Source organism: Oculina patagonica, chromosome 2 (genome assembly GCF_052425735.1).
Source record: "Oculina patagonica isolate OP01 chromosome 2, crgOcupat, whole genome shotgun sequence".
Classification (NCBI taxonomy): Eukaryota; Metazoa; Cnidaria; class Anthozoa; order Scleractinia; family Oculinidae; genus Oculina; species Oculina patagonica.
In genome coordinates, this window is record NC_135759.1 from 3,017,998 (window position 1) to 3,032,897 (window position 14,900).

Consider the following 14,900-nt stretch of genomic DNA (forward strand, 5'->3'; position numbering starts at 1 on the left):
AGCCCACATCGCAATCCGTTCAATCTTCGACACTTTGGCCATCCGTACCTCTGCATGTGAGAATATTCCTTCACTTAGAGGATATACATTAAAAAAAAATTGATGTCATTTCCTATGCCTAAGTTGCAGACACGTCCCACTAGCCTGCGAGCGAGGCACAACAACAGCTACATATGTATATCACACCATAAAAATTCACTTCAGGTCAGCAAAGAGAATGTATTTGCCGAGGAGCACGCGAACCACTAATGAGGCCAAAGGAAGTGCCCGGTGGACAAATAGCGGTGAAGCACGCAGAATCCCTAAGTGAAAACAGCAGAAAACGGACAAACATATTGTTTGGCCTCGTCCGATAGTAGACATCACTTGGTACATGATGCTCATAACGGCTGATCCAACTCAGAGCCACCTAATCCAACAGCATTAAGGTGGGAGAACGAAGACGGAAATGATACCGCTTTCAGTGTTACGCGTACGTGCATAGCGGCTCTATCAAAATCCCCTTCGATGTACAAGCAAACAAGACGGACGAAATCAGCCAATCACAGCCCATAAGATGACGAACTTGTAGCCCATTTGCATGAAACGAACACCGGCATGCAACGGTTTTGATTGGCTCATTTCAAACAGCGCGTTGAACGATGGATGTAGAATGATAGCTATGCACGTAACACTGAAAGCGGGTGTAACCTCTGGGTATTGCTAAGCATTTCGACGTCTACATATTTTAGCTCTACTACTGTTCAGTTGTCTTGACGAGCTCGATTCTTCTGGGAAGACATCCATGGGTTCTGATGCCGGTTTGGCATTTCCTCCTCGATTTCTTCGCGGTTATTTTCTCTTTTTATCAACTCTTCTTCTTGTTTCTGATTGGCATTTTTCTCCTCACCCTCCAGTTGCAACTCTTCTCCTTTTTCTTGGTTACTATCAGTAACAGGAGGAACCTTTATACACCTGTAAACCAAAGACAACAACAAATTTAGGTGGTCAGCTAGCGCGGCGGTGAACATGTGACGTTAATGCAAAAAAATTTGCTGGCCCATAATAGTGCCCAGCTGTAACATTGAAGTTAGTTTAGTATCCAACTATAGCTTTTACCCAAGTGGTTTATCATCGGTCCGGACCAGACTCAGTTTCATCGCGTGAAGCAAATGCTAAAGTACTGTTCTCCTCCTCAATGGGTTGAATGCTAATAGTCTATCAGACTAGTTTACACCATGTTGTTAAGTTTCCCAGATTTGTGACATACTGATAAGCTCGTTCATCACCCAAGAACAACGGTACAAGAGTCTGAAGTATAACGCTGGAGCAGTCCCACAACCCACGAGCAGCTTTCAGGTATCAAACCTGCGAGCAATTCCTGGCACCCGTAAGAGAGATGCTCGCAGGCTACAGAATAAAAGGACATAACCCTCTTATTAGCATACTCTTATGCAGTATCTCCAATTCTATGAAAGGCTTCTCTAAGTGAACAGACGTCTTTTCGCGGGCCAAAGACCACAGATTGACCACAATTTGTGACGTAGCCTAAAGCGAGCCGTAGTATCAATGATTAGTTTTTAACCTGTTGATTTTCGTGCTTGTTTAACAATCAACCAGAGAGATAGAAGGATCCGGCTACATAGAATGGTCGAACTCAGAACGTTGTCGGAGGGGCGAAAGTTGAGGACGCGTCTAGTTAGTTATATTAGGTTTGAGCCAACAGTAAATTTGTTTATGGAGTTACCTATAGAAAGTCTGCGTGTTAAGTGTTTACTTACCAGAGAAGACACAACGGAATGATCTTTAAAGCGGCACACAGAAGGAATACAAAACCGTTAAATGTGTTCCCGAGAGTGCTACGATATACGTTGTTAAACATGCACCCAGAAAGGGAAAAGGTGTGATAATGCCATACGCACAAAACAAGGAACCTGCAGCGGAAACATGAAACATGACAAAGATGATAAAAATGAAATTTTCATTTGTCACTAGCGTGGGACAATGCATGACCTCCCATATACAGGTTGGGCGCTCCAACCACTGAACTCAGAGAGCTAGAAACCCTTAAGCCTGGTGAGCTATAGGCCCTTTACTAGGTTCATATGCAACACGCGTCCTCTATACTGATAGGGTCAGAAATATCGAAAGCGTTTTGTGTATGATAAATAAAGAAAGATATAAATTTATAGCTTAAAATTACCATCTTCCACAAATGACGTTTTACTAAAATAAAATAGCGCATGCATATGCACATATATAAATTGTCCCATATAGAAGAAGAAGGAAGTGACAGGACTGTCAATTTAACCATTTAAAGATGGTTCCGTACAAGGTTAGGAAAGTGGTATCCCGAACTAAAGTAATCAACACAAATTGCACTTCGTAGACTTGATAAATTCAAAACAAACAGCGCCACATGTCAATCGCCTTTGAATAATAATGAATAATAATCACCCGCACATGAAAATAAATGCCCGTGTGCCTGTGCCTGTGCCTGTGCCTGTGCCTGTGCCTGTGCCTGTGCCTGTGCCTGTCTGTCTGTGTGTCTGTCTGTCTGTCTGTCTGTCTATCTGTTGCAGTCTGTCTCTCTGTCTCCTGTCTGTCTGTCTGCCTGTCGGTCTATATGTATGTCTGGCTGTCTCTCTGTCTGTCTCTCTGACTGCTGCCTGCCTCTCTGACTAGCTGTCTCCCCCTCTGTCTGTCTGTTTGTCTCTGTCTTCTGCCTGTCTACCTGTATGTCTGCCTTCTTCTGTCTTCTGTCTGTCTGTCTTCTGTCTGCCTTCCTGCCTGACTACTGTCTGTTGTGTGTGTTTTCTTCTCTGCCTGCCTGCCTGCCTGCCTGTCTGCCGTTGGTTTTTTTTTTTCTCTTTTTTTTTTTGCTGTCTCTTCTGTCTGCCCGAAATAATGCTAATAATACTGTTATCGGGAAGAAGAGAAGAAGAGGGAAGAGAAAAAGCCGAGAGTGGTGAAGGAAGAAAAAGAAAGCGGAAACTCAAGAAGAAAAGTTGTGAGGAGTACCGATGAGAGCGACGAACGGATGCGCAGATCAGGAACGCAGACACAAGAAAGAGAAAAGGTCCAAAGAGGAGAAAGAAAAAAATAGCCAAAACACCGATGCACTATAATAGCGACTCAAGTAAAGTGGAGAAGAAAGAGAAAAAAAATAGAAAAATAATAGTGACAAAGGAAAAGAAAGGTGAAGTAACGAGGACCTAGCAGAAAACACATATGCACCACTCACCGAAGACAACCAGGTGCGACTGAAACGCGAGTACCACACCCACGACTGACACAGATATCCCGCTGTTACCACCATGAAGAAAGACACATGGCGCACGTGAGAGAAATAAGCAAAAAGTACCCAACGATTGGGACGAAAAAAGCGGACCCCATGAAAAAAGACGGTCACGCCCCAAGCCCTTGAGCCGTTAGGGTAAAATGCCCAGTGAAGACAAAAAGAAGACGGCCCACCCAAGACGTGATATGCTAGAGATCGAAGAATTTTCTATAGTGACTCCCGGAGGGACAAGAAAAATGACGGAAAGTGCCGAGGCGAGTGAAAGAAAAGAGGCGAACGAATGTATGGATCAAAGGCCACGAAAGACACCACCAGAAGACCAGCACGATGATGCTGTAATAAAAGGTTGAGGTTGAGGTAAAAGTACTGGAGAAAGGAAGAAAAAGGAGGGTGGTGATGATAAGACTTAGTGGTTGTCATTCATCCCTCACGCTAGTTCATGTGTCAACTGTTTATCCATGCCATAACAACCGCACTCAGAATGACGATTTATACCGATTAGAATTTGTATAAATTGCCAACCTAACTATTGGAAAAAGGTGAAAATTAGATGGCGCGTAAAATGGCGGATAATGACGTCATTGTCAGTTTTTGAAGTATACTAGCGGGGTTCATAAAAAGAGCGACTTTCCTACCGACGCGAGTTCGCCCCGAAAAGTAAGTTTTATACCGGATCGAATCATACGGCACGAGTTCAGACACGTCAACTGATGCGAGAATCATCAGTACAAAACAGTATCATAAACAAAAAGAGCAACCTCTCGTCTCGGTATCGTAAATCGCGATCGGTCTCCAGGTGTACTAAAGTCGTGTAGCATATTAAATGACATCAGTTCAAGAAAGTGTCGTCAGTTGGACAGGGATGAAGAGAAAAGAAACGCATTTCGTCTACATATAAAAACAATACCAAATCAAGTGGTCATCCCGGTATGCAACTCGCGCCGGTGAGAGTTTTGTCATGTTATTGCCCCCTAAAGCACCCGGATGTTCCAACATAAAGCGCAGTATATACGCGCAGTACAATGAAAAGAAGCTAGGGAATCACTTCAGTGTTCCATTTTTACAGCCTTCTCTGACAGTAGTCTGCCAAAGCGGCTGCTAAATACACTACTTACCTATTCTAAAGGCCACTCCCGTCTTCTCGGTAGTATCAGCAATATATGACATGGCGGCTAACGACAAGGTTGGAAGGAATCCAGAGAAGCCGCTGATTGCTGAGCCCACAAACATGACAATCAAAGGCCACTCAAAGTACATGATCAGAGCACCACTACACTATGCAACATGCGCCAATTACAGGGGCGATGAGAGCAGGTTTTCTCCGGCGAGTCTTGTCTGTCCAAGGCCCCCAAAATGGTGCCACGAGAGTGATGGTAGGGCCATAAAGAAGGTGTTCCCTAAGTCGATTCGTGTGGCCATACTTTGCACCTGACGGGAATAATTGAAAAAAAAAATCGATTAAATTTAGAAAATAATGCAGGAGACAGAAAAAAGGAAATGAACATAGGATGTGTATGTGAATCAAACCTATATGTTGTCGGTACGAAACCAACGTACGAAGGTTCCCCGCTGTCTCGCTGTGGGTTGTGTGATGTCTTGAAATCCTTATCTGTGTTGCTATGATAATGCGTAGCGCTTATGACTTAATATCTCTACTTGGTATCCATTGCGGCACGTAAAAAAGTTTGCATGGGGGCAGGTGCCCATGCCGCCAGGGCCAGCAAAAATTGACTAGGAATATTTCTACCCCCACCTGAGTGACATAACACAATGACCCCAGCCAGGGCGCGAACCCAGAGTGCTCGATGGAGTCCGGCGCACTAACCATTAGGCCACCATTGCTAAATCTTAGAAACGGAACGATATATATATAAGCAACAAACAAAAAAAGAAAACAAATAAACAAACGCACTCAAGCAGTCAATATAGCTGAAAGTCAATTTGTCTGCCATACCTTTTCTCTAGTTCCTTTAAAGTGGAATTAGGCCCCGTGAAATTACAGCCAAGCCCTTCTTTATCGACCACCAACTCGGCATACGGAAAGCCCATTCTCTCGCTTACGCGCCTGTACACATATTGGTCCCAGATCGGCATACTTGTCATGAGTCCGAATGCGTAGAACAAAAGGACAGGTTCCACGGTAAGGTATCGCCTCCATGTGGGTAGGTGTTGCCGAGGCATCTTAAGGCGTCAGTCTCAAGCCCAGTACACGGCAAATCTAGAGATAGTCAAACAGTGATTGGTTAGACAATAGTTGGTTGGTGTTGGTTGGTTGATTGGTAAGTTGGTGAGTTGAGTTGACCTGCAGTCAATAAGACATGTTCACAAGAGGTAAACTAGCAGTTATATCGTCTTCACTTCTACTCTTGTATTTTCTCCTTTTCGAATCGCAAACCACAAATCAACGGGAGAGGTGACGAGAGTTACCGCTCGCGTACTGTCAGCTTTTTCGTCCGAGTGCTGAAAGTTAAAAAAAACGCCTATCTAACTCTCATTCTAATACAGGCTTTCCTACTATGTATACAATTAAACAATTTTAGTTTATTTCAGTAGAATGATTCATCCGATCTAGATTATTAAGAGGGCGTCTTCTTAGAAACACCCACACAATTTCGCGTAAAAAAAATTTTGCCTAAAACTCGTCAACTAAAGACTTACCGAGGTAAGAATAAAAAGATTTGTTTGATTTGAAATGATATTCTGGCCGCGTTAGAAGCCATAAAATATTTTACCTTGTCAGCCCCCGTCACAACGTCTCGAAAATGAAAAATAGACACTTTTCGTAACACTTAAAATATTTCTTTCGCATCACTAGCCGCAAATTTTATATCAACTTGCTCATAAACATTTCTAGTTTTCCAAGAAAGTCACAATTTGCGTCTCAATTCTCCTGAAAAGGCAAAATGGTGCGTAATATGACCACTACTAATCGCCTTCGAGCGAAGACTGTAAATTGGCTTCGATTTAGAGGCTATTTTTTAAATTTTGGGACCAACCTAATACTTCTAGCCTATACAGCCGACTAGAGTAGTCGTTAATCTGCAAATATGTGCAAAATCCCATGTACGTTTTCAATATTTCAAAAGTTGTGACCGTTTTTATCAGCACATGTACCAGCATTTTCGATTTTTTCGCCTATATGAAATCGAACTCTCTCAAGCAGATTTTGCACACATGCAGCCTACCTGCTTCTCATCTCGGTTTATGTCCAACGTTAGACGGTTAACAATCCCCAGATTGCTAAATCCTATAATAACTCCAGCAAATTGGTAGGTATTGCCTCAAAACTTGAGCACCACGGCATCATCGAGTCCCTTGTTGGCGAGCGAAAGCCTGAATCAAGGCTACATTTCGCACTAAATAGCCCATGAACACCGTTTCAGAGCCGTTTTTCTTCAAGAATCAGTCAAAAGACACTCCGAGACTGGACAGAGAACATAGCCGCGATTTGAGGTTGTATTCCGAAGAAACATCACCATTACAGCGTACATCTCGACAATATCGATACTGTGTGATGCTGCTTCCGCAGAGGTCCGCATAAATGGGGAGACCGCTGATCGCTTGTGCCAACAAGGCAATGTCACTATAATTTTTTTAAATCAAAATTGGAAAGCATGCGCAATTTCGAGTTTTAAATAAATCAATCCTATACAAACAGGATGGGCCCTAAGCAAACCGAGGAGCAACTTTAGAATTCGCGGAAGGTTAAAGAATACCTTACGGCACGGTTTACACTAGGAGAAAGAATTGGGAAAGGCGGACCCTTCCCCATAGGCGTACAGGCCGGGGGGGAGGGAGGGGGGGGGGCGCAGATTTGGGCAACAGATGGGCAGAAGAGAAATGGGCAAAGCCAGTTTTAAAGAATTTTTTTTCGAAAAAGATATATTTTAAGGGGATATTGTTGATATACATTTTGTAATTTTTTTTTTGGGCACTGACTGCAAATACTGTCACAGTTAAACACCTGATATAGAAAGCCCCGTACTAAATTAAAATCGACGGAGACATCTGGAAGCCGAGCCGAAAATGTGCGCGAGTTTTCGTCGTGTGCGCGGATATGGCTACATGTCTGTTTCAGAAATGCAAGAGAATGATCTATTTGATAAGTTTTCAGAGTTTCCTTACGTTCTTCATATCCGTGAGTGATACCTGCTATATCGTGTCGCAGAACGATCATTCAGTGCGTTGCGCTGATTGAAAACTTACCTCCGCAGCATGTGATGGGGCGACAACGTGTCAGTATGGCCAATTAAGTGTTTCTCGTCCCCGCCCGCTTCATTTTTTGGGGCCGCCTCTCTTTTTTATTTTTGGAAAAGTTAGAACGAACAAAAACCAACAATGTTTACTTTCACTTTGTACGGAGTAAGACATGGCTTTTATCTGCGTTTAATACAAACTAAGGCCCAAAACTTCAAATCCTTGTTACACTAGGTCCGTACTGGATAGGTCAATTACCTTGCAGGATTTATTTTGGAAGTTCGCCGGCCTGGAGTATTTGACGATGGAGGAAAAAAATTAGTGTCAACAATAGGTGTTTAAAACGCTAGAGCGATTGACACTTAAATCAAGTTTACTACTTTTACATCAATATTCACATATTCGAACAACACAGGTATGGAATGCAACAAAATAATAAATAATTAAAAATTAAAAAAATGCGCCCGGCCGCTCTCTTTTTTATAGAAATCGGAACGAGAAACATTTGTTTTTTTTACTTGGCCTAAATGTTTACTTGACATCGCACTTATTAGCATTTAATGGGCATGTTCCAACTCTGTAGTCAACAATGACATGGATTGTATGGTCTTCGGCCGTCGAAATGGTAGAGACAGCTATTTCTTTTAACGTGCTGTATGAGCTCATATGATAGATTCTATATAAGAATCACTCATTGAAAGCCTATGTTAGTTCTCGTATAAACCTCGTTTCTTCTCGACTGTTTCGTAAAAAGTTGGGTATGCAACTTGCGAGAATTTTTTGGGCAAATGTCTCACCGCCCCCCCCCCCCCCCCCTGGCAAAAATTGCCCGTACGCCTATGCCCTTCCCAAGTTGCAGTAGACATGCGAAATGCCAAAAATGAAGACAATGAACGTATGTTTACAAGAACAGAGTGGCTGACGAAGAGCCAAATCCATCGCTTTTTATCCCGACTAGCAGCAAAACGTCGCAAGGACCAGGAGTATCAGGGTGTGGTCGGAATGTCACCCGATGACGAGGAAGATATCCAATGCCTCCAGGCATTGGATATTATTAGGAAAATTCCGACAGACAAGTTCTGGTAGACGAGGTTAATAGAGAAATCAACGTCTCGCATCCCATCTGCTACGACACGTATGACCTCTGTGAACGTTACCACAGCAACACGCTTCAAAAATTCAATGTGGTCATGCTGAAAGCCATCTGTAGCCACTTTGAGATCAGTAAAATCAAAAGAAAAAAAGCAACTTCTGATAGACAAGGGGACGGATATGATCGTGAAGTAAATGTGTTCTGACTAAACCATGTTAAACATCCCGTAAGAGTAACAGACAGTCGTTGAGTAGTTTGGCTCCATGCCTTGACATAGCTGTGTTTTATTACGTTAAGTCCTCTCATCCCTCTCATCAAAAGGCAGGCAGGTAAGAATACTACACTATAAGTGTTTTCACTGTCACGCCGCTAAAATAAAACAAAATAAAGAAAAAAAAAATAAGGGTAGAAAAGTAATAACTACCGTACTTCAAGCCAGATTAAACATATCCGTCAAAGTTTACGCAAAGAAGAGCAAGAAGAGGATAAATTGCTACAAATCCGATCACCCTCACGAAAAAGTAAACATTCAAACTAAACTCTTCCCGCAAAACCTCAACGCTCAAGTGTTCAGAGTATTAAAAATGGCAAGATGAGGATTTTTAAGAAAAGTGACAGCCTTCTGGCGGCCATCTTAGGTTTGTGTGGAGTGAACTCCGAAATTCAAAATGCTATATCTACGTACAGTCGGCCGGACCCAGATCGAACTGTCCGCGGTTCGATCCCTGGCCAGGGTTGCTGTATTGTGTTCTTTAGCAAGTCATTTTCTCTCATAGCGCCCTACCCACCCGGGTGTATAAATGGTTACCGTCGAAATAATTGGGGTGGGGAAGGGGGGGGGGGGGGAACTGCCATGGACTAGCGTTCCACAGGAGGGAGTAGAAAAATCTTAGCCGCTTAATGCTATCGAAACCGGGATAAGTTGTGACAGTATGGGCCGTTTGGCTCGAGGCTTCGCTTTAAAATATATTTATTATAGGATTATATTAAAACTCAAATTGCGCAGCTTTCATGCTCCAAATTTGATTTAAAAAAATTATAGTGACATTGCCTTTTGGCACAAGCGATCAGCGGTCTCCCCATTATGCGGACCTCGCGGAAGCAGCACAAACGAATGAGAGTACGTTAAAGGTGATGTTCGGAATCAGACCTCAAATCGCGGAGTTCCTGAATACCAGTCTCGGAGTGTTAGACTGATTGAAGAAAAACGGCCTGAAACGGTGTTCAAGGGTATAGTGCGAAATGTAGTGGATTCAGGCTTTCGCTCGCCAACAAGGGACTCGATAGAGGGAAGCAAGAGAAGGGAAACTGGGGAGTACCGCAGTGGAAAAACCGAAGAGAAGAGGTAGCTGATGGTAAAATCGCTCGAGAGAGCGAAAATGGGAAAAAACGAAAAGCTGGTCAGTGCTGATAAAAACGGTCACAATTTGAAATATGAAAACGTACAGGGATGCACAATGCAGATTAACGACTACTCTAGTCGGTGTATAGGCTAGAAGTATTAGGTTGGTCCCAAAATTAAAAATAGCCCTAAATCGAAGCCAATACAGTCTTCGCTCGAAGGCGATAGTAGTGTCATATCGCACATTGCCCAGGAGAAGAGACGAAAGACTGAAAATAAAAGTATGAGAAGTTGATAAAAAGCGGTAAAGAAAAATACAGTGTTACGAAAAGTTCATCGAGAGTGTGACGGGGCTGACAAGTAAAATATTATGGCTTCTACGCGGCAGAATTCATCAAATCAAACCAAATCTTTTATTCTACCTCGGTAAAGTCCAGTTGACAGAGTAGAAAATTTACGCAAAGTGGGTTTCTAAGAAAGACGCCCCTAAACATATTCGTGGCCCGTCCACCTCACAGAGTATTGAAAATAAGTTCGTTATAATTACGCGCGTAGTATTTGAATACGCCATCCAATCTAACCTAACAATGGAGTGTAAGAGCGGGAAGGGGTCCTTCGTTAACCGCGTTGGAATCCACCGAGAGTGCACGACAGGAAATGGGTGAGATCCCGCAAGGATCAGGATTTCTTGGGTGGATGTCATGCTCGGTTGATTCCGGGTGTTGTTTAATTGCAGACTCTCCATTACAAGCGCGGCCGGGATCGTGTTCGGCTCCGCGTGAGCTCCAAGAGCGCTACTTTCTCCAATGTAAGTAAACGCGCAGTCATTACATCTGACCGTTATAGACGATTCCTCTTTGGTGGTCTTGTGGCCGATCTTTGGTTTCTTAAAGATTGGTAAGCGTTTGGAGTTGAAAGCCGTGCGGATGTTGAACTTTTCTAAGCACGCGACCAACCCTGTCCGAGGCACCGCGTACGTACGGTATGCTGGCAAAGTTCGCAGGTCTTTCTTGCGTACGTTCAGGCCGAGAGTTGACTGTAAGGCACCTGAAAAGCCTGCTGGGTACCCATTTGCCCGTAGGTTTTGGCCACACGTTTCGTCTCTGCGCCTGAATCAGTTTAAGTGAAGAGAAACAAAAAAATCCCAACAAAGTAAAGAAGGGTCATAAGTTGTCCATCAAAATCTGCAGTGCCCCAAAATTAGGTCGCTGGGAAGGTCGCGAATAGTGGGTGTGTGCTGCTCGTCAGCCAGCGCGGAGTGGAGGAGAGAAAAGAGGGCGAAAAAGGGGAAAAATATAAATGACAAACGACAAAATAATTAATTTAACAGACTACCGACATGAGGACCCTCTAATTCATACCCGACTAGCGACAAATAGGGGTCATGAATGGTCTATCAAAATTTTGCAGTGCTCGCAAAATTAGCTTCTGCCCGCAATGCTCGCAAAATTAATGAGTACTCGTTTACTCGTGGTCGCAAATTTATACAAGTGCTCGCAGCTCGGTTTTAGTGAAGGTAGCTTTTTGAAAAGTGCTCATTGCTCGCAAGGCTAACTTTTGTCAATGCTCGTGCTCGCAAAGAAAAACGCTGTGCTCGCATGCTCGCAAAGAAAAACGCTGTGCTCGCATGCTCGCAAATGCTCGCAGACCATTCGATACCCCTACAAATGGCGAAAAATATAACTGACAACCGACTAAGTAATAGAATTTAACTGACTACCGACATGTGGACCCCACCCCCCCCCCCACCCCCTATTCAGACCCTCTGAAAAGTGCTCGTTGCTCGCAAGGCCAAGGTTACATTTTATCAATGCTCGTGCTCCCAAAGAAAACGCGGGCTCGCATGCTGTCAAATGCTTTCAAAGCCATATCCCTAAGGTTAAGATGGTTTGCAGCGTGTTTGAAATTGCCTCGTTTCAATAATGTACGACTGCGTTGTTGTGCAAGGGGCTAAATTGCGCAATTAGATGTATTGTTGGACCAGCAAGCAAAAAATGTAGATATTTTGAAGTTTCTTGCCGAATTTGGGCGATTTGAAGGGTTTTGCGTTTTGTGTTTTCGCACTGAGGCCCAATAACGACAACAGACAACAGCTGAGGTAAGTTAACGTTTATTTTGACCTTAAACATAGAAATTACTCATTATTTTCGATCAAAGACCCTTCAAAATCCCCAACACTCGAACATACAAACAGTCACGCCGCTTGTATGGGCCCCCTGTGGGATACTTTGCTCCCAAAGAAAGAAGAACGAAAATGGATTGCATGACAACCCGAATGTATCCTAGCTAAAATAACAGCAACAAAATATACAAAAATCACACGTCGAAATAGTTCTAGCCTCAAGCACAACGGGGAGAAAGCACCGAGAGGAAGAAGTGAGACAAGCAAACCACTCGGACATCAAAAGGAACCCGTAGGCACGCCAGAAAACCTGAATCAGTTTAAAATGACACTGCATACCTTAAAGTACCGTCTCAGTGAAATATTTTGGATCGAAATAACCGCCTAAAAACTTAACGCAGTCAAAGAGCGAACCTGATCACAGCAAAGACCGTGGCAAGGACCAATCCCCCAAAGAAACGCGGAAAAAATCCGGACAGATCCAAGATTCCGTTTCGGAATAGGTAAAGGAACAAAATCCGTTTGACAAGAAGAAGACCAAAGAAACGCACCCAACAAACAGGAAAGCGTTAAAATAAAAAACGTACGTCCACCCTAAAAAAGCTAAACACGACTGACAGAAGAAAAGCACAGAAGAGACCTGAAGACGTAAATAAGAAGGTCAGCCACAACTACAGTGCAAACAATCCCGGATGCACAAGAAAAAAACAGCTGAGCTGATCCTTATGCAGCTAAACTAGACGATTCCTATACGAAGAATAGATAGCGAAGAAGTAATGAAGAAGGGTACCATTTTCTTTTCTTGTCCGCGGTCATGAGATGATTAGGATTGCACCAAACTGCATGCCCAGGCCTGATGGATTGCCATGTCTTTATAGAGGAATATGTTCGGAAGAAGCCTCCGTAACCGCCGCGATAAACGCGAGGCACCAGAGCTGCTCTCCAACACAAGCTAATAATTATACGGAGAAAGATCGAAAACCATTCGATTCTCCATAAGGCTAGAGTTCGCGTGATTGAGGTTATATTTCAGAGCGAAAAAATGTTCTGCGTATTTTTTCTGCGCATCATCTATGCGGGCTCATAACACTAAAATCTGCATCAAAATCTAAAAGGAGCGATGAATATTTAGGAATTCTCTCCCGACGGGACAAAATGAGTCCACAAACAAAGGGCGCAATCTGCATCCACGACAAAGAGGAAGGAAGAGGCCAAACCTCGAAAGACGCAGGAAACAGGGAACTGAGCGAGGAAGCGTTTCGACCGCACTCATACATCAGAATTCTATTAAAAAGCCTACCGGCAATCCTAAAGTTTAAAAAAACGAAAAAACAAGCCGAGGTAAAAATATAGAACGAGGCGAAAAAAAGAATAAGATTAAAAATAAAAGATTTTTATATAACAATTAAGTCATTGCCAGAGGAATAAAGCTACCCAAATAATAACGAACGGAAAAAAACGAAAAAAAACAGGTTGCCACCGGCAGGAAGGAGAAAAAAGGAAAAAGTCAGGGAAAAAAAAAAATAGTAAGGCAGGGAAAGAATAAAAAAATCAGAAAAAAAACACTGATACAAAGGTTAGTAACAATTTTCAGTGTTGATGTTGTAAGTGAAGATAAAGGCGCCAAAAAAAAAGAAAAAATGATAAAATAGAGGTGACAGAAAAAAAAATCAGAAGAAAGTAAAAAAAATTCACCCAACCTGCCATCTAGAAAAAAAAAATAAAAAGTGAGCAGACAGTGTAAAAAAACAGATAAAAAAAAAGACAGCAAAAAAGATCGCGAACAAAGAAGAGGAAATTACAGAGTAGCAGATAAGATAGCAAGCAAGTCAGAAAGTACAAGTGGGAAAAAAAGAACAAAGGGAACCAAACAGGTAAAATAACCTGATACTCTGAAGGAATAAAAATCCTTATTCAGTGCTTGAGAGGTTTCATTTTTGTAATGAATAAGTTAAACAAGAGTCTTAAATGTGCACATACTGAGAAGAGTAAAATTGTTACTGAGGCAAGTAAAGGGTTCGAGTAATGAGCAAAGCAACAAAGCAAAACCTAAGCTCCTAATTTTATTAGGTGTCAGGTGATACATAAGCTTACACCCCATGTTTTTCACTGTACTTAATTTTGTTTTATAATAGTTGAAATGAAGAAAAGAAATAATACATTTGTGAGGTTTCCAAAAATCACATCAAAAACCTGAAGGGCGTGAATGAAGGACATCACTATTACTGTATATCATCAGATTGCGCTCAGAGATTACACAACACACAGAAATTGGTCCGGCCAAAATCACGAACTCACGTAGATTAGCCACGTGCGTGTATAGTCCCCAATAGTAAAAATCGGAGATTTTCGAGATAAGTATTATAATAGGAGTACAGATGTAAAACAAGGTCAGGATTGGGAGGAGGGGTGAGGAAGGAAGTGTAATAAATATCAAACAGAGTGAAACGGCAGCATATAGCGTGGACAGTATTCTGTTTAGTGGAGACCGATAATTAAAACTCTTCGAACAATTAATCCACTTGAAATAATATTTGGCAAACTCAGCCTCGACCTTATATATCAGAGGTTTCCTTAAACCAACACATTTCGTGGAAAGGTCCGTGACAATAAGGGGCTTACGCGGGCGATTTGTTTACATGCCGGGGGAAATAAAAGGCTTTAAAATCATTTTTAAGCTTAAGGATTTCTGAGAAATTCGAACCTCTGCACGTATATATCTGTAGTATGTATTTTTGGGGGAAGATTAGCGCTTCTTACCGGGATGACTGCGAGAGCACATCAAGTTCTTGAAAAGAAAATTGTCAAATCCCCGCCATTTTTTTCAAAAATTTGGTGCCCAGCTCGGCGGAGCTCGCTAAGAGTT

At 42.6% G+C, this 14,900-nt stretch overlaps 1 protein-coding gene across 1 annotated transcript; it reads right to left on the reverse strand.

Moving 5' to 3' along the window:
- Positions 1-576: 576 nt before the first annotated feature.
- LOC144640677 (uncharacterized) lies at positions 577-5,461 on the reverse strand. The gene is made up of 3 exons (XM_078499768.1): positions 5,235-5,461; positions 1,761-1,913; positions 577-954 (listed from the first exon to the last, which is right to left on the reverse strand). Exons 1-3 carry the CDS (start codon positions 5,459-5,461, stop codon positions 744-746), a joined length of 591 nt encoding a protein of 196 aa, XP_078355894.1. The 3' UTR covers positions 577-743.
- Positions 5,462-14,900: the final 9,439 nt, after the last annotated feature.

Bases quoted from the DNA above. Each gene is read 5' to 3' on its own strand.
- LOC144640677 (XM_078499768.1), bottom strand. From the start codon at position 5,461: ATGCCTCGGCAACACCTACCCACATGGAGGCGATACCTTACCGTGGAA. The intron at 1,914-5,234 runs GTATGGCAGACA...TTTCCGCTGCAG, and splicing joins TTAAAGGAACTAGAGAAAAG to GTTCCTTGTTTTGTGCGTAT. The intron at 955-1,760 runs GTAAGTAAACAC...TTTGGTTTACAG, and splicing joins ATTCCGTTGTGTCTTCTCTG to GTGTATAAAGGTTCCTCCTG.